The following is a 24,878-nucleotide window of genomic DNA, read 5'->3' as shown; positions in this document are numbered from 1 at the left end:
GGGTAGACGGAGGGAAGCCGAGTTTCCTGACTCCCGCCCTGCTGCTCCTCACCACGCGGTATAATTCAGTGTGACTCTCTCTGCTCTCTCAATTCCGACCTCTGAACGTGGCTGTGAATGCAAGGCAAACGGCTAGCAGGCAGCGTCAAGGTCAGGAGTGTGGGGGATGGGCGGCCCAGGGGCTGGAAGGGGTCCCCGCCCCGCAGACCCCCCTGGAAGGAGGTCTCCCTCATGACACGCAGGCTAAGCTCCGGCCCATACTCGGCTCCACAGAAGGCGACAAACACCTACCGTGCTTTAGGTACAAGTAAAAATATTTTAATAAGTGAAATTGAGCTGAAATGTGAATTCACTTTCATTTCTTGAGCTGGGTTTGGTTGGAGGCCTCCGTGTCCCGTCCCAGCTATCACAGAGGTGGAGGAACCTTCTAGCTCCCAGGCATAGACTGTCTCCTCTGTGGAAGCTTCCATCCCACCCGCCTCTTTCCCTTCCTCCCTTCATCTCTGCCATACCTGTGGCGAAGTACACAGCTCTGAGAGCAGGGTTGGCACAGGCTGACCTTGGCTGGCCTTGAAGACAAAGGATCTGTTTGGGGCCCATGGGGAAGATGTCACCTTGCCCCGTGCAGCACATAGCACATCTGGGCGGCCACCTGAGGAGGAAGTGAAGAAGCCGGCTCCGTGTCTGGCTGCAGTGCAAGTCCGGCCATCAGGCAGAGCTCCTGAGGGACCAGTGTGTACTTGGTGGGGGAGGGCAGGACAAGCTTTCTGGGGCCGTCCTGGAGCTTCAGAACATGCCCCGCCCCCTACTCTGATGTTATTTTTTCCCCAACATTACTGAAGTATCATTGGCAAGTAAGAATTGTGTGTATTTAAAGTGTACAATGTGACTTTAAAAAATATTTTATTTATTTATTTGAGAGAGAGAGAGAGCATGAACAGGGGCAGAAGGAGAGGGAGAGGGAGAAACAGACTCCCTGCCGAGCAGGAAGCCCGATGCGGGGCTCGATCCCAGGACCCCGGGATCATGACCTGAGCCAAAGGAAGACAGCCAACCGACAGGGCCACCCAGGCGCCCCGTGTGACGTTTTGATACAGGTGTCCATTGTGAACTGAATACCGTAATCAAGCTAATCACCATCCATGACCTCAGACTTACTTTTTCTGTGTGGTGAAAACTCTAAAGATTTACTCTTTTGGCAGATTTGAAGCATGCAGTGTATTACTATTGAGTACAGTTGCAATGCTGTACATGAGGTTTCCAGAACTTGTTACTGAAAGTTTGTCCTGGGGCTCCCGACCGGCTTGGTCCCAGGAGCATGTCACTCTTGATCTCGGGCTTGTGAGTTCTGGCCCTATGTTGGGTGTAGAGATTACTTAAAAATAAAATCTAAAAAATTAAAAAAAAAAAAAAAGAAAGGAAGGAAGAAAGAAAGAAAGAAAGAAAGAAAGAGAGAAAGAAAGAAAGAAAAAGTTTGTACCATGTGATCAGCACCTGAACCTGAGAGGGGTTTCCATCTATCCCCCAACCCGTGGTAACTACCATTCTACTCTCTTGTTACTGACTTTGACTTTATCAGATTCCGTGTGTGAAACCAATCAGTATTTGTCTTTCCGTATCTGGCTTATTTCACTTAACCTAATGTCCCCCAGGTTCATCCACAGTGTGGTAAATGCCAGGATTTGTTTCCTTTTAAAGGCCGACTAATTTTCTGTATATATGTATCCACACCACATCAACATTCCTCTGTTGACAGACACGCTCTTTCCGTATCTAGGTAGCTGTGAGTAATGCTGCAATGAATGTGAGTACAGATATCTCTTGGAGATAGAGATTTTGTTTCTTTTGGAAACAGACCTGGAAGTGGGATTGCTGTATACGATGGTAGTTCTATTTTTAGTATTTCGAGGAACCTCCATACTGTTTTCCACAATGGCTATACCAATCGAAATTTCTGCCAGAAGTATGTATAAGACTTCCTTCTTCTCCACATTCTCACCAATATTTGTTATCTTTTGACTTTTTTATAATGGCCATCCTAATAGTGAGGTGCTATGCCATTATTGTTTCGATTTGAACTTGCTAATGATTAATGACATTGAACATATTTTCATAGATCTGTTGGCCATTTGTACGTCTTCTTTTTTGCCCACTTATAAATCAGGTTGTTTGGAGGGGTTTTTTCTTTCTTTTTGTTTGTTTGTTTGTTTTTTGCTATTGAGTGGTACGATTTCCTTATATATATTTTGTATATTAACCCCTTATTGGATACATGGTCTGCAGATATTCTTTCCCATTCCATAGCTTGTTTTTTCACTTTCTTATTGCTTCCTTTCCTAGGAAGAAGCTTTTTACTTTGATGCAGGCTCACTTGTTTGTGTTTGCTTTTGTTGCCTTTGAAGTCAAATCCAAGAAACCATTGCCAAGACCAATGTCAAAGAGCTTTTCCCTTTTGTTTTCTTCTAGGAGTTTCATTGTTTCAGGTCTAATATTTAAGTCTAAATCCTTTTTGAATTGATTTGTGTGTATTGTGTAAGACAAAGGTCCAGTTTCATTCTTTATGTGTGGATATTCAATTTTCCCAACACTATTTACTGAAGCGATGATATTTTCCCCATTGTGTATTCTTGGGGCTTTTTTTTGAAGACTAGTTGACCGTATATGGGTGGGTTTATTTCTAGGATTTTGACTGTGTCCCATTGGTCCATCTGCCTGTTTTTATGCCAGTACCGTACTGTTTCAATTATTATAGCTTGGTAATATCAAGAAGTTTGATACCAGGAAGATGACTCCAGCTTCGTTCTTCTTGTTCAAGAGTGCTTTGGCTATTTGGGATCTTTTGTGGTTCCAAACAAATTTAGGATTGTTTTTCCTATTTCTGTGAAAAATGCCATTTGAATTTTGAGAGGAGTTGCATTTATATAGATCACTTTGTATAGTGTTCATAATATTAATTCTTCTAATGTATGATGGGGTATCTTTCCATTTATTCATGTCTTCTTCAATTTCTGCCGCCTGTGTTTCTGGTTTTCAGTGTACAGATATTTCACCTCTTGGCTTAAATTTATTTTTTTTAATGCTATTGTAAATAAGATGGTTTTCTTAATTCCTTCTTGGGGTAGTTCATTTTCATTGTATAGAAACACAACTGATGTTTGCATGTTGATTTTGTATCCTAAAATCTCACTGAATTTGTTAGTGTTAACCGTTTTTGTCTATATATGGAGTCTTCAGAGTTTTCTTTGCATAACATCATGTTATCTGTAAATACAATTTGACTACTTCCTTTCCTATTTGGATCTCTCCATTTATTTTTCTTGCCTAATTGTTTTGGCTAGGATTTCCAGTACTCTGTTGGATAGAAGTGGTGAGAGTGGGATCCTTGTTTTGTTCACAGTCTTTGAGAAAAAGTTTTTAGCTTTTCACTGCTGAGTATGATGTTAGCTGTGGGCTTATCATACATGATCTTTATTATGTTGAGGTATATTCCTTATATGTCTAATTTGTTGAGAATATCTTTATATCGTGAAAGAATGCTCAACTTTGTCAAATGTTCCCATATGAGATGATCATATGATACTTGTCCTTTATTCTGTTAAATGTAATCTATTGACATTGCATATGTTGAAACATCCTTGCATTCCAGGAATAAATCCCACTAGGTCATGGTGTACCATCCCTTTAATGTGTTTTTAAATTAGGGTTGTTTTGTTTTGTTGGGGATTTTTGCAGTTGTGTTCACCAGAGATATTGATCTGTAATGTTATTTTCTTGTTGTGTACTTGTCTGGCTTTGGTATAAGGATTGTTGCTGGCTTTAAAAAATGAGTTTGGAAGTGCTCTCTTCTCCTGAATATTTTGGAAGAATTTGAGGATTGGTATTAATTCCTCTTTAAATGTTTGGTAGAATTCACTAGTGAATGACTTTTCTTTGTTGGGAGATTTTTGACTACTGATTCAATCTCTACCCATTATTGATCTGTTCAGATTTTCTATTTCTTCATGATTCATCTTGGTAGATTGTATGCTTCTAGGGACTTATCCATTTTTTTCAAGCTTATCCTATTTGTTAGGATATAATTGTTCCTTGTAGGTTCTCATGACCCTTTGTATTTCTGTGGTATCAGTTGTAATCTGTATCTACCCTTTTGTTTCTAATTTTATATATTTGAGTATTTTTTTCTTAGTCTAGCTAAACGCTTGCCAATTTTGTTTATTTTTTCAAAAAGCAAGTTCACTTTCATTGATGTTTTCTATTATTTTTCTAGTCTCTGTTTCATTTATTTCTGCTCTGATCTTTGTTATTTCTTTCTTTATGTAAACTTTATTTTTTAGTTTATTCTTTTTCCAGTTCTTTGGGTGTAAAATTACATTGTTTATTTAAAATCTTTTTTTTTCCTTCTTATTGTCAGCATTATCTCTGTAAATTCCCCCCTTAGAAGGCTTTTGCTGTGTCCTGTAAGTTTTGTCATGTAGTATTTCCATTTTTGTTTGTTTCAAGATATTTGATTTCTCTTTCAATTTCTTTTTTGATGCAATGGTTGTTCAGGTGTGTTTTGCTTAATTTCCACATATTTGTGATTTTTCCAGTTTTCTTCCTGATATTAACATTAGTTTCTTACTATTGTGGTAAGAAAAGATACTGATGTGACTTCAATCTTCTTACATTTCTTATAACTTATTTTGTGACCTAACATATGATCTATCCTGGACAATGTTCTGTATGGACTTGAGAAGAACGTGTATTCTGATGGTGGTGGATGAAATATTTTTTGTGTGTCTCTTAGGTCCATTTAGTCCAAAGTGTAGTTCAAGCCCAGTGTTTCTGTAATGACTTTCTGACTGGGTGATCTGTCCATTGTTGAAAATGGGGTATTGACCTTCAGTGCTTTAAAGACCCCAAGAATCAGATAAAACATACATAAAATGCTACATCTATTACAAAACTGAGTACTACTATAAAACAGACCCAACATCCACTGCCTTAGCTTCACACCTTCCTTGTTCCAGATGAGCCCCCTTCTTATTCATAGCCATAGTTCTTCCAAGCGTTTCTGAGCCTTCCTAGGTTGTAGTGACAGGGGAGAGGGTGGTCATGACCGGGAGGCAGGGGAGGGCATCCTGGCCAAGGGTAGGGCGCTGGGTTGGGGCTGTCATGTACACTGCCTCTCCTGATCCCAACAGGGTGGGAATTGTCATGCCATTTCACAAAAAAGAAACCAGGGCCACAGAAGTGGGATAGCTTGCTCAGAGTTGAGGGTTTAGATTTGCAGGACATCAAAGCTGGCCTTTGGGTGACTAGGGTGCAACCCTGAATCTCTTTGTGGTTGTGGTTGTTCCAAGAAAAAGAACTATAGACCAGGTCCAGCTCTCATGATGCAGAAGTAAGCTCTTGGGGGCAGTTCTGGCCATGGAATGTTCCAGTTCATCATTGCTCAGGTCCCTCTGCTTGAGCTTAAACAGAGACTTGTGAAGACCAGCCTGAGAGCATCCCTTGTTTGCCACGGGGCTCGGGTTGTGTTAGTGGAAAATGTACCTTCACTTTTAGGAATTGCACTGGGCCGCTGGTAGTGGAGAGTTGGAACCAGGAAGTGATTTCCTGGTCCATGAGGTAATGAGGAGGCTAGAGGTCAGCATCTCGGGCTGGCATGGTGGGCTGCCTCCCCATTGCTGTCCCCAGGTCTTCCTGGCATCCCTAGAGGGCCCTGCCCTCAGGCTCTGTGGAGGACCGGGGAGGGAAGGACGGGATCGAAGGGGCTCCCACTGAGTCAGCCATCCGATAGTGCTTCCCTGAAGCCCTCCTCAGCCATCTCCGCACCATCCCCAGCTGAGCTCCATCCCAGCCTCACCCCTCCCTGTAAGGGAGGCTGAGAACCGATGTGCCAACAAAAGCAGGGTCTGTTCCTGAGCAGTTGCTGCCAGTGGCTCTCCAAGTGCTATTTTAACTAACTGCCCCCACCTTCCTGCCCCTATTTCCTTCAAGGCAGCTCCATTCAGCCCAGGATGGGAAATACCACTGGATGCTCAGGGAGGCAGAGGGTTTGAGGCCCCGGGCCCTGATATGTCAGACACTGTGGCTTCTTCTGGGGCATCGGTCTGCTGGCATCTAGAGGAGGGGGTTCACCATGCTGTCTTTCTGTACCCTTGGTGGGGGTGTGGTCTGCATCCCCATGCCTCCTCTGGGGGGGTCAGCAGATACTGTCTGCAAGAGGTGCGGACAGTCTGAGGGGCTGTGCAGGGAGGTGGGATCTAGGGCACCTCCAGGTAGGGCCACTGCAGACTCTGAGTGATCAGTGGCCCCGGTAGGTAGTGACCAGCTGACGACTGGTCATCAGAGAGGCTGCTGCGTTCCCTGGTGCAGGGCGGTGGCGGGAGGTGGGAGGAGGCTGGGTGCTCATCTGGTGGGTGTTGACCCTGCAGCTGGGCTGCACGTGTCCACAACACCAGGGTAAGGGGAGACCGGGGACAGAGTCCATTGGCCTTTGTCAACTGTTCCCAGTCCCTCCCACCTGTCCTCCTCAGCCTGGGACTCTCTGCCTACATCCCAAAGACTGCAGGGCGAGGGGGCGTGGTTTCTGTTTGAGCCAAGCCATGGGGTCAGGTGGATGTGACAGATTACTGGCCCCGCCCCTGGGACCTGATATTTTCCATGGGGACTTCCTATGACCTCTGGACACCAAGGTCGAGGAGTGTCCTTCCTGGGGCCCAGGGGAGAAGTCCCTCCCAGCCTGGCTCACCGTCATGGAAAGGCTTATCTATAATTTAAATAGTGCAGTGAGGAAATATAAAACAAAACCTGGGACCTCCTGCTCTATGCCAGCCCTCGACTCTCCTCCCCAGGGGCAGCCAATGTCTGCCAGACTCCTGGGCACTTTTTGGGATATTTCCCCTGTGCATACCCGTGGAGCTTTACTTTTTTCACTCAAATAGTAACTATATACACACCACACTGCGAGTTGCTTTTTAGGAAAACAATGCATTTATGACACCCCGGAGAACATGGTGGAGTAGAACCTCTGGCACCGCCCCGTTCTCTGACCAGCTGCAGAGGACGGCAGGGTTGGCAGGTCAGACATTTTTGACTTTCCTCTTGCTAGAGGTTTAGGTCATCTCCTGTTTGGGGCCACTATAGGTGATGCCACAATGACACTCTTGTTCTGTAGCACTGGGCCCTTTCACGGAAGATTTGAGATCGAATGTTGAAATGGGACCATTAGGTCAAAGGGTATGTGCATTTGAAATTTTGATGGGTATGGCCAAAATGCCCTCCAAGGGGTGGCCTGACTGTCAATTAGCTCCCCTTTAGCCCACTTGCCACTCAGCAAAGAGTTAAAGACAATTAGGTCACCAAACATCCCTGCTTAAAACTACCAGCAGCTTTGATGGAGATCCATGCCTACAAAGCCATGCCCAGCAGGCCTCTGAGCACCCCCTTCTTCCAAATGCTCCAGCCCCACCAGCTCTTCATCTGTCCTTCTGGCACAGCAGCTCATTCCTGCCACAGGGCCTTTGCACAGGTGGACCTTTCAACATGGCATCCTTGGATCCCCACAGGAATGCCAACATGAGGGGTAAAGGACATTTTGTTGTTGTCCTCATGACCTCTTCCTAACTGTTGGGGGAGGGTGAGTGCTATTTATGTCCTCTTCCTGTTTTCCTTTTGTGTTTTCTCTTTCTTATAGATAGGTACGAACTCTTTGCATATAAGACAAATTAGCCATTTGGCTCTCATTTGTCACCAATATTTTTTTCTCCAGTTGACTGTCTTTTGACTCTGTGGTAGTTTTTCTGTTTAAGTTTCTAATTTTTATGTAGTGAAACCATTTCCTGCACGGGTTTCTGACTTTTGTGCAGAGGTGCCCTAAGCCGGCTCCGTGAGGCCATGGGCTAAACGCCCGGGCTCTCCTCGCGGCAGCTTTGGGCCTCAGGCTGGGAGGAGGCCAGGTCAGAAAGTGGGTTAGGACTGGATGGTGGGGGCCCTGAGCGTTGGCCTAGCAGTCTGGCTGCAGGTGGTAGAGCATGGAATGGGGGCAGGGGAAGGATGGGACCCGGTTTGCATGTGGGGAGCAGCGGGCAGCTGTGGGGTGCCGGGATGGCAAGGGAAGGAGAGTGACGAGTACCAAGGCCGACCTGAGGGACCACAGCAGGATGTGGTGGTGACGTAGGTGGGAGGCAGAGACCCGCAGTCCCCATTGGACTCGATGCCCAGGCCAGCAGCGAAAGGAAGTGGGTAGGCTGAGGCTGATGCAGCGGCTGTCTGTGCTCGCGGAAGCTGCGATGGGGCTGCTTGCATGGGGACAGCTGTGCACTTGGGGGGGGGTGGGGGGCTGCGATGGGGCTGCTTGCATGGGGACAGCTGTGCGGCGGGGGGGTGCTGCCCATTCCACCCCAGCAGCGACCGGGCCTGGGTCCTTCCAACACGCTCTACAGACAGAGGCTGACATCATTCTCAAGAGAACTGGTTTATTTTCAAATAAAAGGAACCACCTTTGCCCACATATCCCAGCCAATCTTAAGTCGGATCTGCATAACTTAATTTTAGAAAAAGGTCAACAACTTGAACCAGAGGAAGAGCTCACGTTCACACCACCATTCCGGGTCCAGTGGCCTCAGATGATTCCTTTCGGGAGCCACGTGGTCCGTGTGCACATGTGTGTGCACTAATTTACACAAAGGGTGGCTCTCAGACCCATACATCCCCCATTAACCATTTCGCTCCTTAGACTTCGCTGTCCACGAGTGCCGTCAATGCTGAGCCAACGCCTGATTTGGTGGGAGCCCCGCACGAGGTGATTTCACAACCGGGGCCTAACCACTGAGCTATTACTTAATTTGTTAAAGTGATAAACAAGATTATTACGTGCAAACAGACAGGGTTTGTGCTCCAGCTGCGTCTGAGTTTACTGTACGAAGCTATAAACACACGGCCCTTTCTGAAGTCCCGCTGATTGAGTTTCCCCGGCCTTTTGTCGGCAGGAGAAGAATGTAGGGGCCGAGTGGGTGCTCCGGGCCCCGCGCGAGCTCTTGGCTTTCTGGCTGTGTCACTTAAAGGAACTCATTCATCCCCCAGATTGGGCAGTGCTCCTCCCCGACGTTCTTCTGAGGGCTTCTCAGGCAGAGACTTTCCTGAGCGGGAGACATCTGATCTCAGCTTGCCCAAGCGGGGCCCCGGAGCCCCAGGGACTTGTGAAATGGGCTGAGAGCTTGGAGACCACTGGGGGAAGGGGCAGAGGTCACGGCCCCCTCCCGCCCCTGCCCCCAAACTGCTCCCCAGCTGAGAGCCTCTAGCGTAACTCCATCTGAGACCTGGGGAGGGACCGGGAAGACCCAGCCCTGCTTTGTGTGACCCAGGCCGGAGCGCGGCCCCCCTCCCCTGCTCCTGGACTTCAGAGAGGAGGCAGGGGCAGTTGCTCCCAACCAGGCCCCACCGTCTTCTCGTGGGTTGTAAAACCCGTAATGGGAGAATGGAGGTAGGCAACTAGCTCTGCCCTGGAGAACCGGGGAGCCCCCCAGACCACGGCCAAAGTGGTGGTGGCACTTCTAGCAGCAAATGTTTCAGGGGCAAATCCAGTTGGTCTTCTGGGTCCTCAGGGGGCAGCAGGCAGCAGGCGGAGGGGTGGCCCGGGGCAGCCAGGTCTCCACGACTGTCATTCCATAGGAATCACCTTCTCTTCCGCGTGCAAGCCTCCAGCCTGCCCAGCTCCTCATAGGACTGGTAGAAAATGTCAAACTCCCTGGTGCCCCAGCCCCTCCAGACAGCAAGGCACCACTCCGTGTTTTCGTTCTCGAAGCCACACACGACTGTGTCCTTTGCCACCACGGCTGCGTCCATAAGCACCCTACAGAGAAAGAAGAGGTCTGAGAAAATCTACAGGGGTCCCCACTTGGTTGGGGCCAGGAACCTCAGTGTGCAACTTCTTGGGAGCCTGGCTGAGGGGGGGCATCTGGACATCCTAGCCCGACAGCAGGCTGTGCTCTGCTGCACCTGCTTCCCCCAGGGGTCTGGCCCGTGGGCGGAGGCTTCCTAACTAAAGAAGAGCCTAGGGCATCCCTTCATGTGCATGGGGACCGTCTGTAAGGGACTCACTCCACAGAGAGCAGGTAGCCTCTGTCACTGGACCGAGACCCCCAAGTGTCCAGAAAGCACCATCACCTCTGACTGCTGCTTGTCAATGGACACTAACGGATTTGAAGCACTGACTCGGTTCTCCTTGCTGTCAGCTCAGGCCCAGCTCTTCCTCCCACGCTAAGTTCTTGGTGCTTAGGAAATCCAGGGTGGTATAACCGACGGAAACCCGTGCCAACATGCCCTAACTATACGCATTTGTTTTCGGAGGCTGTGGATTGTTTTGCCGATCTGTGCACACACCATAGGTTTCCTGCTAGGCCTCAGCCGGACTGGGCAGCCCATGTCCCAGCACTCACCACCTTGCCCTGTGGCCAGCGTGCAAACCGGTATGACATGCAGGGCCTCTGGCCACCTCAGGGCCCTGCACGCTGCAGGCATTCACTAGCTATCTGCCAAGAGAATCAATGTCTCAGATGCATGGCAAAAGGCTGGTGGGATCGGGCTATGCCCCTCAGTGTCAGCTGGCTGCCTGGGCTGCTTTCTCCCTACAAGACAGTAAACCTGCCTTTGGAGGCTGCACAGGAAAATACCACAAGTGAAAAACTTAAGGACACTAATGATGGGCGAGGTGAGGTCCACAGGCCTGGGCTCTACAGACGTGCCTGCTTCCCCAGAAGCTCCCCTACCCCCCTCACCTGTGATGTGGTCACTACTTCACCCACAAACTCAGTTGGGGCTCAGCGCACACACACACACACACAATGCATCCCAGATCTTGTTTCTGGAATCAGTGGCAGACCAGGGGTCAGTGGTTCTGGTGGGTCCTTGAGGATGCCCCGTGTTTTCGGGCAAGGGAAGGGACCTGCCACAGATGTTTCCTCTTTCACCGTTATCCTGCTCTAGGGCAAACAAGCCTCATGGCATTTCTCCATCAAGGAGGTTTGCAGGATGGGGCTCAGTAGACAAAGTGAGGTGTGCGTACTGCTGGCTGGCAGGGAACTCTGGGGATACTGGCCAGTGCCAGCCTCCCACGCCCACAGCCACGCACACTGCATCCGGATAGGCTGTCTTGCCCCAGAACAACCCTCATGGTGGAGTCTGGTCTGCATCCTGGTAGGGCCCCCCGACAGATGGGTATGGAGCCATGGCAGAGCCTGGGCTTGGGCACAGGGAGGGGTGGTGTGTGCCAGGTCTGTGCCTCCCCTAGGGGCTGTCTGGGCAGGTGGAGACCCCAGAAAGGGCCCTCCTACTCGGTGGGAAGGACAGTGAATCAGTCAGCTCCCCATGTCAATGGCAGCTGGACTCCAGCCCTGGACATATAGACCCCAGGCAGGACCCTCAGTCCACAGGTGCACTGGGAACCCCAGAAACAGCCAGCCAGGATCTGTGGACCCATGACCCGTGATGCCCGGTTCAGCTAGTATTTGCTGAGCTCCGAGGAGCTGCCTGGAGGACCTCATCTTGTTCCTTCTCTGCCTTCTGGCCACCATGGCATTTATTGGTGGAGGACAGAAGGGTGAGAAGCCCCTGCGTGGGTAGCGGGTGCTGGCAGAGGGGTCCGGATTCCCCGCACCACAGCTGGGGGGCCTAAAGGAGGCACCTTCAGGCTTACCCATGTGGAGTCAGCTCCCGGGCTTTTAAGACGGCGAGGACGCGGCCCCGCTGGCCCCCCGCGTCCTTCTCCAGGCCGATGACAATGACATCGCCGCCGCGCCTGCGAAACCAAACCCGAGAAGGGGAAGCGTTTTGTCCAGGGCATGCTCTCAGGGGTGGGGGGGGGGACGGCGTGCACAGAGGGGAGGCAACAAATGCGCCGTCTCTGTGAGAACGGATTGGGTTACCGCGAGGGCGCCACTGCCGGGCCCAGGAAGCCTTTCCCAGCGGGAAACCGAATCACTGCAGACCGGGGCTCTGCCTGGCGGTCCTCGGGGGGCAGATGAGCACTCGTGGGGGCCCTTCTCAGGTTTTCTAAAGAGACCCCTCCAGGCTCCAGAACACAGGGAGCGCAGCGGCCTCGGCCAGCTCCCATGGGCGGTATGGGAGCGTGCCCCACTTGCGGGGAAACGTACCTGGGGACCCAGATGACGTCTTTCACGGCTAGGATCCTCACGGCCTGCAGGTGCTGGCTGAAGGCGTCCCCGTCCACGGGCGTCAGGTCGTGCTCAGACCTGTCGGAGCCCGAGGCGGGCTCGTGCAGCCGGTCAGAGTCCTCGCAGTCCGTGGAGAAAGGCACACTGGAAGAGCTGGCCGGGGAGCAGGGCAGGCTGGAGGGGGACGTGGGGGCCCGGTGGGGGGAGGACGGGGAGTAGGAGGACACGGAGCAGTAGTCAGTCAGCGAGTCCTGGTGCGTCAGGATCTGTGTGCCTAGCTCCTCGCTGTACATGATGCTCACGTCCGCGATGGAGTCCCCCTCGGGCTCTTTGGAGCCGGCTGCGTGGCTGACCGGGGACTCCGGACCCAGGGGGCGCACTGGAAACATGTCTCTGAGCGGGCTGGGGTCCCCACAGAAGTACCGGGCACACAGCTGGTAGGTGGCCGCGTGGTACATCACCAGCAAGTTGGCCCTGTCGTCCAGGCACCAGACGACCTCCTCCCCACGGCACTCGGAGCTGCACACGACCGAGGTGACCACCGAAGGGGCCGAGTAGGGCTCCAGCCTCCTGCTGATCTCCAGGGCCGCACAGTCGATGACCAGCAGGCCCGGCCCGTTGCTGTACCAGACCTCGGACCCGCTGTTGACCACCTCCATGGCCTTCACGGCGTAGGGGTTCTGCCGCGTGTCTTCATCTGGGATGCTGAACTTGGACCTGTTGGCTGTGTGTGAGCACAGGTAGGAGCAGCTGTTGTCCGGGGCACCCCGCACCACAGGAAACACTGCCACAAGTCCGTCATCCAGGCCTGCCAGCACCAGGTAGGAATTCTGCGAGGAGAAGACGGGACTGCCCGTGAGCCTCCCGCAGGCTGGGAGAGAAGCGGAGTGGGCACAAGACTCCTCTTTGACTGACCCCAGCACCCTCAGAGGAGCGATGTTCCCAGAAAGGCAGAGGGCCGCCAGCAGGACCTTCTGGGCATGCTCCCAGAGCAGGTGCGACTCAGGCCCAGAAGAGCCACCCACCCTCCCTGCCAGGAGCAGGAGAGGAGCGCGCAGGGGAAGAGCGTGGTCCCTGGCACATGGGGGAAGGGCAGGTGTGCCCTGAATCAAGGGGCCTGCCTGCACTCAGGCTGGCTTCCGGCAGTGTGAGCAGGAAGGGCCTGCCTTCTGCCTCGGGTCACACGCGCCTCCCTAGAGGCAGGACGTGGTTCCCTCCTTCCCATGAGCTCTGCTTGTTGATGATGTGACAGCAGTCGTGGGCAGCATGTGGGTGTGCTTGCCACCTCCTGCCGGCTGCCCCCACCAGACGGGGGCTCCATGACAGCAGGCTCGGTGTGCCCGCCACTGCCTCCTCGGTGCGGGCCTGCCACGTGGAAGGGCTGAGTCTCGACCATCTCTGTGAATCCACCTGGTGTTCTGCTCCAGCAGACAATGTGTGCAGCTGAGCCTACCCTTGAAGAAATCGCTTCCAGCTCAACTCTCTCATGGAGGCGCTTCTTGGACCCTGTGCCTACACTCCCCACTTCCCACACCTATTCTGAAATGCCTAGATAGCCGTGCTAGGGTCCTGGGGTTGCCCTCCGCCCCCACAGTGAAGCGTGCCATCTTCTATAGCCAAAGGTGCAGGGACAGTGCTGGATGCTGGGCCCACTGCAGGCCTCCCTGGAGCACCTCTGTAGAGCCGAGAACGGAGGGCAGCTGCAGAGCCCAGATGCCTGGCAAGGGCTGAGGTGGGAGGGAGGAGTTCAGGAGAATAAAGCCGAAGCCACCACAGAGCAGGGACCCAGGCTTCATGCCAGCATGGGTGGGCAGCAGAAAGTCCCCCTTCTGGGACCTGAAGCTACCTGGGAACTGGGGAGGCCAGGCTGTGCAAGGTAACGAGAGCACAACAGCAAGGTCAATGAGCCCTAAGAACATTTATCAAAATCCATCCTCAGAATTTTCGGGAAGAAGGCAGCCAAAGCAAATAGGAGCAGCGTCTCTATCTGAATCCCAGCTCTGGGCCTCAGTCAGGGCGGTGAGCCCCACAGTCCGGCTGGGTGTGAATGTGCGCGTGCAAGAATGCAGGGGCCTGCCGTCGCGGCCACGGGGCAGCACAGCCTCCGAGGGGCAGGCATGCTGACAGGGAGGCTCCGCACAGAGCCCGCTTTATTCCCCCTGGTCGTGAGGGTGGTGGTGCCCTGGTTCGGGGGCTCTGGCCAGCAGTGGCCTTAAATAACGCTTTGTGTCATGTTCTCCTGGGCTCTGGGCAGACGGGGTCCCAAGCTGCCCAGCCTCGCCCATGGGGCACAGTCGTAAATGATTCTAGGGTTCATTTCAGATTTTTTTTTTAAAGAAATAGACTGTAGTAGGGCAAAGAGCGTATCTATTTCACGACTGTTAAGAAGTCATAATAATGCTCTCACATTTACCTAAGTGCATGGGTCCAGAGCTTGGACGATGTTATGCTCAGAGAACCCTTTTCAACCTCTTCTTATCCTCATTTTCCAGATGGGAAAACTGAAATTGGATGATGACAGCCAACATGTTTTAACCAAACACCACTGATAATGACACCCTGAGCGTTGACAAGGAGCGGGGAGGACCAGCAGGGGATGAGGCGGCGGGGCAGGGGGCAAAGGCAGAAGAGCAGTGCCTGGGGTCGGAGGCCCGAGAAGCCAGACGGCACCACTGTAGGGCTGGGGCAGCTTCTCAGAGCAGGCTTGGTGTCCCTGACCTTGAGAACTGAATAAAAGGTGGCGTGGCAGAGGTGCATTCCTAGCAAGAAGGGTCACCCCAGAGTGCGGTGCTGGATGGGTGGGGAGGCTCGTCCGCCCTGCAGAGGTGCCAGAGACCCAGGCTATGGGGATTGACCACCTGGGGCTCCATTTCAGAGAGGTGGGGGCTAGAAGATCAAGACAAAGAGGGACCCAAGGTCTGGGGCTGACCGTGGGCACTCCAAAGGCACGTGGAGCCGGCTGCTCCCCGGGGGTGTGGGCAGGGCTGCCTGCACCTGTCCATTGCTACCCGAAGGGGAAGGGCACACGCGCAACGGCTCTTTATACCATTTGTACGCCAAAAGCGCTTCACCCAAATATGGGACTGTGGCATTTGCAGGTGGAATGCAAGCTTTCCCCTCAGCCCTGAGTTCTGCTTTGCGAGTTCCATGGGCTCCTGAAAAGGCACTCATGATGGGCTCTCTGAAGCTGACTGGGACCTGACCGCGGGCTCGGTGGTCCAAGAGGGCCTGGCTTTGCTCCCGCTCCTCATACCCCCGCCCCCAAGCCGAGGGGGGACACCCCAACGGAAGGGCATCCACCTCCCCCAACCCCGACCTCACCTTTTTAATAACAGGCACTGCCAACAAGCAGGTGACAACCGCCGGGGTGTCCAAAGCCCGTTGGGGTGTGTTTAAGGGACACATGCCCTTGAGGCTATAGATGTAGATCTTCTGGTCCTACAGAGGCAGACAACCCAACGTGAGACCCCAGTGGGAACGTGCCTGCCACCTTCTCTCAGGGTCCCTTCTGCCTTGGGAATCCCTTTGAGCCTTAGGAAGCAACCTTGATCGGGCCTTTCTGGTTGGCTGGTTGCATCTTCCTTTGCTTTGTAGAGATGTTGAAAATGACAAGAGTTTAAAGAAGAAACACAGAATCGCCCCTACCCTGTAACCTGGAGAAAACCACCATGGGGACTTGGGGCGGAGACTTCGTTTCCCCTGAGTGTCTGTGTGTGTGTCTCTGCATTCCTGGCCAAAGTGGGACTGGCTGACTGCGCTGTTCCCTCACCTTTCCCGCAACCACGCACGGCAGGTGGAGGGAAGCGTGTGTGAGCCCGCCAGGGAATTCGAGCGCCTCTGCGCTGCCCATCGCCTGGGGGTCCACAGCCTAACCTGCTGTCAGAGCTCAGTCTGTTCCCAAGTTTTCGCTACCGGGAGTTACACGGCGATGAGCATTCCGGCAGACTCCCGTATCTGTCCTCTGAGAGGCGGGGCGGGAGGCACCAATGCCCCGCCCTTCGCCACGCCCCTTCGCCACGCCCCCTCGCCACGCCCCCTCGCCACGCCCCGCACAGTTCTGGAGCTCCAGAGCATTCACTGCGCTGTGCGGTTCTGGGTTTCTCAGAAGACAGCTCCCCGGGCCTTCCGATGACTTCCTGGATGTGAAGGCAAAATGCCTTCAGGGCTCAGTGGATTGGCTGGGGAGACCCCGCAGTGCTATGAGAAACCCAGTGACTTCACCAGCCTAATGGAGTTCTCCTTTCTCGGGGTTCCCACACCTGAGACTTCTCTCGACTGAGTCCTGGTCACCCGCCAGGGACAAGGCCAATTGTTGCCTTTGGGGACACGCTGCGCTGCTGCTTCTTCTCAGGGCTGCTGGCACTGCTCTGGGGGTCTCACACGTGCGGGCTGGGGTTATCTGGTAATCCCACGTACCTGGGCATCCTGTGTTCCTATTTGCTAAATCCCGCCCCCCCCCCAAACGCGGCATGGACTGCGCCCTGTGTTGCCCAGCTCGATGAGAGCCCTGCGCGGGGGCACTTACCTCGGTGGCCGTCCACAGAGAGTTCTGGACCTTGAGCTGGCAGCTCAGCTTCATTCCCGCACAGCTCATCCGCTGTACTTCCATAAGGCCCTTCTCCGTGTTCACCACCGTGTAGTTTCTAGAGTCAGGGACAGTTGTGCGGTCAGCGCACGGTGACCGGGGGTTGCCTCCCTTCTCTTGGCTTGGCCTGAGCAGCCTTGGGGGAGGACATCAGCTGCCTCCTCCAGCCCCTCCAACCCAGGGTTGAATTTGGCCACGTTCTGAGAGAATCGAGAACCGTTCTCGGCGTTGGGTGCAGGTGGGTTCTGTTTCCCTTGCTTGAACGTTCAGGCCGTGGGAGGGCATTCCCAATGGGAAGAAAGGCTCTCTTCTGTCTGTGACACTGGAGGGTCCAAGAAGTTGCCCCCCGGTGTGAAGAAGGGCACAGGTGGCCGCATCTCCATCAAAGCCACTCACCCCTCCCGCTGGCCATACCTGCCACCACCCAGGAACAGGGGAGACCCTCCTTATCAGAGCAGACAAAGTCAAGGCTAAAGACAGATGGGTGCATTTCAGAGTAAGCTGGGGGTCCTTGAAACACGTCCCCCAACACGAGAGCTCTGAGAACTAATACGCTGTCATTTATAAGGGCTGCTGTTTGCTCAATGGAACTGGCCTGCCCCTCACATTTCTGTCTCCCCACTGTCCCCCGTGGGCATCCCGTGTCCTCACTGTCTGAAGTGGAGACTGAAGTTATTGACCAAGGTCACACACATCTTTTGCGCATTTGTGTCTCTCAGTCTATAGACTGGCTTCCCCTCCCCCTTCTCTTTTTTCTCTGGCAGTTTATGTACTGAGGATGCTGGGGGTGTTCTGTGCAGTCCGCACATCCCTGGGGTGTCATCTGTCTCCCCCCTGCCCCAAGTCTCGAGTCTTGATCAGATTCTTTCTGCTTTTTTTTTAGGCAAGAACATTTCCTCATTGGGGGTGTGGATTTCTATTGGGAATGTCCTGTTCTCGCTCCTTTTGTGATCATGAATGATCACTGCCTTATATCCATTATTGCAATAAAGATTGCAAAAGGCTGACATTCTATTTCTGGCAGTCTATTTATGTATTATGTATTATTATGTATTATGTATTATGTATTACTATTATGTATTAGCTTCATTCATTCTAAAAAGAGAAACTTCCTGCTTTTCTCTCTTTTGCTACCCTGGGGTAGAGTTCACATAGAAAAGGCAGAATAAAACCGCGATTCTTTCTGAATATACTAGTTTTCAAAATAATGGGTCGGAGCCCTCAGTGGTCATCAACGAGGGGCTTTTGTTTAAGACTTAATTTATTTAGAGAGTGTGAGCAGAGGGAGGGACACAGGGAGAGGGAGAGAGAGAGAGTTTTAGGCAGACTCCCCGCTGAACATGAAGCCCCATGTGGGGCTTGATCCAAAGACCCCGAAGTCATGACCTGAGCTGAAATCAAGAACTGGACACTTATCTGACTAGAGCTACCCAGGCACCCCAGTTTGTCTGTTTTTATTTATTTATTTTTTGTTTTTATTAAGTAGCATTAGAAACACATAAATTAAAAAATTTGACGTGTCTCAACCCACTGCAATTCTTCTTACTAATGGCCAACTGCCCTATCCTTGGCCAGCAGGAACCTCTTTGGGTTGATTCCTAAATCCCTTTAATCTCCCCTCACGAGTATCTGATGGCATTCTTGATTCTGGTGTGTCAGATGTTCCGGCCATCTTCCTGTCCCAGACCTGGAGTCAGCCACCTCTCAAATAAGCCCTGGTTCCTTATATACTTAGAGTACTAAGTACTAGGGTGCTTAGACCCACCATCTGGGTCCCGGGAGTCATGATTGCTAAATGGTCGTTACTGGTAGGCCTTATCAATGGGCAGGGCTAGGAAACATGAGTTTATTTTTCTTAAAGATAAAATCTATCATGAATCCAAAAATCTAAATTCAGAAGTACTGTTTTTTTTTAAATTTAATCTATCTTTCATACTTTGCATGCCAAATATCACAATGTGTAATGCCTGGCAATGTAATTACTGAAAAAATATATATTTACATATATAAATATTAGTAAACATAAATAAATATGCACACGCACCAATATACATATTTCTTTAGGGCATGGTTTCTTAGACCATGTCTTACGTCAGAGCGCTCAGTCCCCACGGCATTCATCGTGGCGCAAACGTCACCTGGACGGATCTTAGGAAAATGGCAAAGTTCTTCCATTTACCTCGTCGTGTCTCAAGCTCCACTTTATCGAAGCCTTATTCGACTGTGACACCTGCCTATGTTTGCCATGAGGCTTAGAAGACTATTCAGGCCATGAAATGCTCTTGTGACTCTGAAGATGTCCCATGAGGGGGTGGGAAAGACCTCATACCCTGACCAGGACTGAAGGATCTCACACCAGATGGCGCATGCAAAGTTGATCTTTCCAATACCCTGGCATCTTGTTCCTGTGACCTCCTGTTCATTTCCCAGTGATCTTATTCTCAGCTCACCCCAGCCACCCTCTCTCAAAGTTGCGTGTCGGATCCCGTCTTTACTAATATTTGCACCCCTCCCACCCACTCAGTGTCAAGAATCTATTTTCTGACCTCTACCCCTGAGTTTTCCAGAACATTCCACCCACTACCATAACATCACAGAGTTTTTGGTTTTGTTCACACTCTGCTAAGATCTAGGACTCTCTGGTACTTTCCGTTATTCCTTATCCATTTATGGCCCCATCATTTTATGATCCATCTCTACTATGACCCTTTTGAAAATACCTCCACTGTCCATGTCCTTCTCTCCCTCCTGCCAAAAACCCAACTCTGCTTAAAACCAACTGTTGCCCAGCTTGCAATCTGGGGACAGCAAAGCATGCTGGGGGCACATAACCTCTGTGCCAGAGGGCCTCAGGGCTGCCCTGTCACCACCCTGGTCTCATGTGCCCATGCTCATGTCACATGACGTCGTCTTCTCGAATATTCAAAACCTCTCCCGATGCTTCATCCTTCCTGTCACTTCACTGAGAAAAAGATGCGACTAGAAGGGAAGGCCCACCAATTGCTTACGTAAGGGCACCAGTCCTGCTTAGCTCTGGGTCCCCTGCCCCTCTCGCTGCTCGACAACCCCACCCCAGTCACCGTCCTCTCTCCCTAACCCCCGGCATCATTTGCTTCTTCTGCCATCAAACTGCGAATAGCACCCATCTTAAAACAAAATCCTCCCAGGATGGGAGAACTATTACAACTAATAGATGACCTGAGTAAAGTTGCAGGGTACAAAATTAATATACAGGAATCTGTCATGTTTCTGCACACTAGCAGAAAGAAAAGTTAAGAAAATGATTCCATTTACGGTTGAACCGAAAAGAATAATATACCTAGGAATACAGTTAATCCAGGAGGCAAAAGACCTGTACTCTGAAAACTTGAGACATCGATAAAACAAACTGAAGAGGACACAAATAAAGGGACACATGTTTATGGACTGGTTGAGTCACTATTACTCAAACGTCCATACTACCCAAAGCCATCTACAGATTCAATACTATCCCTATCGAAAGAGCATCAGCATTTTTCACAGAACGAGAACACATAATCTTAAAATTTGTCTGGAGCCACAAAAGACTGGAAAAGCCAAAGAAAGACAGAAGACTAAAGCTGGAAGTATCACAATCCCTGATTTTGAACCCTAACGACAAAGCCATAGTAATCAAAACGGAATGGTACGGGCCCCAAAACACACACAGATCAACAGAACAGAATAGAGAGCCCAGAAATAAACCCATAGTTATGTGGTCAGTTCCTCCACGACAAAGGAGGCAAGAATACACAATGGGTGGGAAGATGGTTTCTTCAATCAGTGTTGTTCAATCAGAACTTGACAGCCACATGCAAAAGAATGAAACTGGGCTACTTTCTTACACAATACTCAAAATAAACTCGAAGACCTAAAGGGGGGACCTGAGACCATAAAACTTCTTCTTTTTTTTTTTTTAAAAGATTTTATTTATTTATTTGACAGACAGAGATCACAGGTAGGCAGAGAGGCAGGCAGAGAGAGAGAGGAAGGGAAGCAGGCTCCCCACTGAGCAGAGAGCCTGATGTGGGGCTCTTTCTTCAGCTCAGGTCATGATCCCAGGGTCCTAGGATCGAGCCCCACATTGGGCTCTCTGCTTGGCGGGGAGCCTGCTTCCCTCCCCTCTCTCTGCCTCCCTCTCTGCCTGCTTGTGATCTCTGTCAAATAAATAAATAAAATCTTTAAAAAAAATAAAATATGAGGAGAAGACCTCAATAGACATTTCTTTTTTAAATAAGACATCCAACAGACACACGAAAAGATGCTCAACATCACTGATCATCAGGGGAATGTGAATCAAACCCACAGTGAGGGATCACCTCACACCTATCAGAAGGGCGTGTCAGAAAGACAAGAACCAAAAAAAAAAAAAAAAAAAGGCGAGTACCAACAAGTGTTGGAGAGCCTGCGGAGGAAAGGGAACCCTCGCGCACTGCTGGTGGGGATATGAACTGGCGCGGGCACTCTGGAAAAACAGTATGGAGGTTCCTCAAAATATTAAAAATAGAAATAGCATAGGATCCATTAACTCCACTTCTGGGTATTTACCTGAAGAAAATGAAAACACTAATTTGAAAAGATATGTGCTTCACAGGGTGTCTGGGTGGCTCAGTTAAGCAGCTGCCTTTGGCTCAGGTCATGATCCCAGGGTTCTGGGATCGAGCCCCGCATTGGGTTCTCTGCTCAGTGGGGAGTCTGCTTCTCCCTCTCCCTTTTCCTCTGCCACCCCCACAGCCCTGTTCGTGCTCTCTCTCAAATAAAAACAAAAACAAAAAAAAGGAAAAGATATGTGCATCCCTGTTTACTGCAACATTATTTACAGTAGCCAAATATGGAAGCAACCTAAGCGTCCACCCACAGACACATGGATAAAGATGTGGTACACACACACACACACACACACACACACACACACACACACACGGAATATTACTCAGCCATAAAAAAGAATGACATCTTGGCCTTTGCAACAACAGGGCTGGACCTGGAGGCATTATGCTAAGTGAAAGAAGTCAAAGAAAGACAAACACCATGTGATTTCAATTACATGTGGAATCTAAAAAACAAAAGAAAAAATAAAACAGAAACAGACTCCTAAACACAGAGAACAAACTGGTGGTTGCCAGAGGGGAGGGGGACGGGGGTGGGTGGGTGAAATAGGGGATGGAATGAAGGAAAAAAACAAGTACAAGAGCAAAGGCCTCTGCTGACCCCACTCACCCCTTCTCTTTGTCCCTCTCAACTGCGAACGCCTACACGCCTTTCTATTCGTGGGGACTCTGTTTTCTCTCTGGAGCGAACTCCACCAGGCTTTCAACCCGCCGTCCATTAGACGCCTCTCAGCATGGTCATCCCTGACTGCTCCCCAATTCCACAGTCCCCCCCGCCCCCTCCCCCCGATACTAGCAGGGCACGGCCAGCCTCAGGACATTACCTGGACTCCTCTTTCCCGTCCCAGAACACCACCATGTACTCCTGGCCTTGGGAGGAGAAGAAGGACGTCTGCTTCCCACAGGGTAGCTGGTACATGAACGTGGCAAAGGTTGGGTCCTTCATCTGGCTCACCACCGACAGGGCCAGCGGTCGCTGAGGGAGAGAGGCCACCAGAGCCGTGAGCAAGGGTCGCTTGTGGCCAGATGGACGCCTACCCTGTCCATGAAACCGATGGTCTTGAACAAGGGAGGAAGGACTAGAAGCTGTTCAGAAGAAGAGGCCAAGACAACTCCGGGTGCCAGAGTGTCTGGTGGCCTGGGTCCTCACTCTCCATGCGAACTTGAACTTAGGCGGTCCTGTCAGCTTAAATTCGATATTATGACCCCCATGCCCATGGATGTACAATCCTGCGGAGAATTTTCCTCAGACCTTATTTTACTCCCAACACATTAAATCCATACTGTCTAATTTGATAAATGCATTTTATTTAACCTTGAAACCCCTGGCCTCTTGCCCCAAAGAGCTAAGCTTTAAAATATTATGACTCCTGCGGATAAGGGTTGCCCCATTTGTTCTAGACCCTTAGTGAAGGATGGGCAAGGAGACATACACATGGGCTCTGGACATCCAGAGCCTCCACCACCACAGGGGCGGGAGCGGCCAGGCCCCCAGGCCCCAGGCCGTTGGGTACCTTCTCAGGCTTCGTGTCCCAGCACTCCACCATGAGTGCCTGGAGCCGATGGAACTGGACTTCCTCCGGCTGCCCCAGGACAGGGCGGATGCCCTTAGACAGCTTCTTGGCAATCTGAAGCTGGTGGTGGCCCAGCGCTGGCCGCTGTCCCGACAGCAACTCGTAGAGCACCATTCCGTAGGAGAACATGTCTACCTGGGCAAAGAGGCAAGCCAAGTCAGGTCCCCAGCCCGGGCCCAGCAGCTTTCAGAAGCTGGCCCTGAGACGGAGGGAGCAGAAGACCAATCGGACCAGGGATCCTGCCCAAAGGGACACAGTCATCGATCCATCCATCAATGCATCCCTCACTCCCCACCTGTCCAAACCTCCAACCAACCATCTGACCATCATTCTGTCCATTTAGCCATCCATCTTCCAATCCTTCCCTCCTTCCTTCCCTTTCTTCTTTTCATCCATTATCCAACCAACAAACCACCCATCCATCCATCCATCCATCTATCCATCCATCCACTTGACAGCCTATCCTTCTGCATATTTATCTATCTATATTCCTGTCTACCCATTCATCCATCTGGTGATCTGTTCTTCTGTCCACATACCTATCCATCCTCCCATACTTCCTTCCTTCCACCCAACCATCCACCCATCCACTCATCCATCCATCCAATAAACACACACGGGGACCCTGCTAGCCATCAGGTTAAGGGCTCCAAGGATGCTACACTCCTCATCCTTGAGAATCAAGAAAAGGCAAGAGAACAAGACCCTCAGCTAAATGTGCTTGGCACCAGGAGAGCAGTGTATGCAAATCATAAAGGGGGAATATCTCCTAAATCACAAAATGTTGACTCCTCTAAGTTTAATGTCCTCAAAGGGCCCAAAAAGGAGAAGTTAGTTTAGGCCTCCGTGAGGGCCGAGAGATAGATAACGTTTTAGCAGGAGGATGGCTGAGACAGACCTGAGAGTTTTCAATGTGAAGGTTCCTGTTATAATCTTAGTTTCGAGGTGCCTGGTCTGTGTCACCTGCCACTTAAGAAGCTCTTATTTTTATCACTGTGATTTGCCTTTTCTATTTTGGTTAATAGCCACAGGTGATGAGTTAGCCCACACGCTAAGGTCATTCTTTTTTTTAGGGGGATGGAGGAGGGGCAGAGGGAGAGGGAGAAAGAGATCCCAAGCTCAGTGGAGCTCAATCTCATGACCCTGAGATCGAGACCTGAGCCGAAACCAAGAGTTGGACAGTTAACCGACTTAGCCCCACAGGTGCCCCACTAAGGTCGTTCTTTTCTCCTTTTTTTATACGAAGGTGGCCAAAAGGTACAAACTTCCAGTTATAAAATATCGTGGGGAGGTAACATACAGCATGGGGACTACAGGTCTGTTTAGGTCATTCTTGAAGCAACCAGGCAATAACTCATCTGTAAATCACCAAATAATGAAAAACTGTAGACCAGGGGAGTTTCAGTGCTGGGGGACTGATGAACCAGGGCTGGCACTAGCTAGAAGATGGGTCTAAGTTGTCTCTGTGCCTGCCGCTACTAAGCGGCTTTCAGGGAAGAAGGTAAACCTTCAGCTAACATCTTGGCCGAGGCTGGCCAGGCAGTGGCTCAGGGAGTCCACTCTTGTCCTGTTAGAGTTCACTCTCTTCTCCCAGCTTTGGCGATGCTGCCTCAGCACTGACCTTGGGCAACGCCTTGTAGACAGCACCTACGGGCCAGGAGCCTTTGCTGTCCTTTTTCTGAGTGCTCCATATGAGCCCCGGGGAGGCTGGTCCACTGTCCCCACTGTATATGTCTAAATGGCAGAGCTGGGAGCCAAATCCAGACCCATTTCTGTCCTGGACTCACCTTGACTATGTTTCTGAGTCAAGGTTAGAGACTTCAGAGGTGGGAGACTTCACTGTTCCTAAAGCTAAGGAGAACTTAACCTTGACATTCCTAGTGGGCACAGACCCCTGTGCATTTCTGATCCAAGCCAGAGCCCCCTGGTCGAG

At 51.0% G+C, this 24,878-nt stretch overlaps 1 protein-coding gene across 1 annotated transcript in view; it reads right to left on the bottom strand.

The window, feature by feature from the left end:
• Positions 1–8,453: 8,453 nt before the first annotated feature.
• The window catches only part of LRRK1 (leucine rich repeat kinase 1), a 122,898-nt gene continuing 106,473 nt past the window's right edge, over positions 8,454–24,878 (bottom strand). Inside the window, exons 28-34 of the mRNA XM_080808394.1 lie at positions 22,886–23,080; positions 22,196–22,347; positions 16,684–16,801; positions 15,480–15,596; positions 12,138–12,988; positions 11,681–11,782; positions 8,454–9,838 (exon numbers count right to left, since the gene is read on the bottom strand). Coding sequence (XP_080664520.1) covers positions 9,661–9,838; positions 11,681–11,782; positions 12,138–12,988; positions 15,480–15,596; positions 16,684–16,801; positions 22,196–22,347; positions 22,886–23,080 — 1,713 coding nt within the window. The 3' untranslated portion in view covers positions 8,454–9,660. The remainder of the gene's footprint in view (positions 9,839–11,680; positions 11,783–12,137; positions 12,989–15,479; positions 15,597–16,683; positions 16,802–22,195; positions 22,348–22,885; positions 23,081–24,878) is intronic.

This window comes from Martes martes, assembly GCF_963455335.1.
Source record: "Martes martes genome assembly, chromosome: 7".
Taxonomy (NCBI): Eukaryota; Metazoa; Chordata; class Mammalia; order Carnivora; family Mustelidae; genus Martes; species Martes martes.
This window is presented reverse-complemented; position numbering and strand designations above follow the sequence as displayed.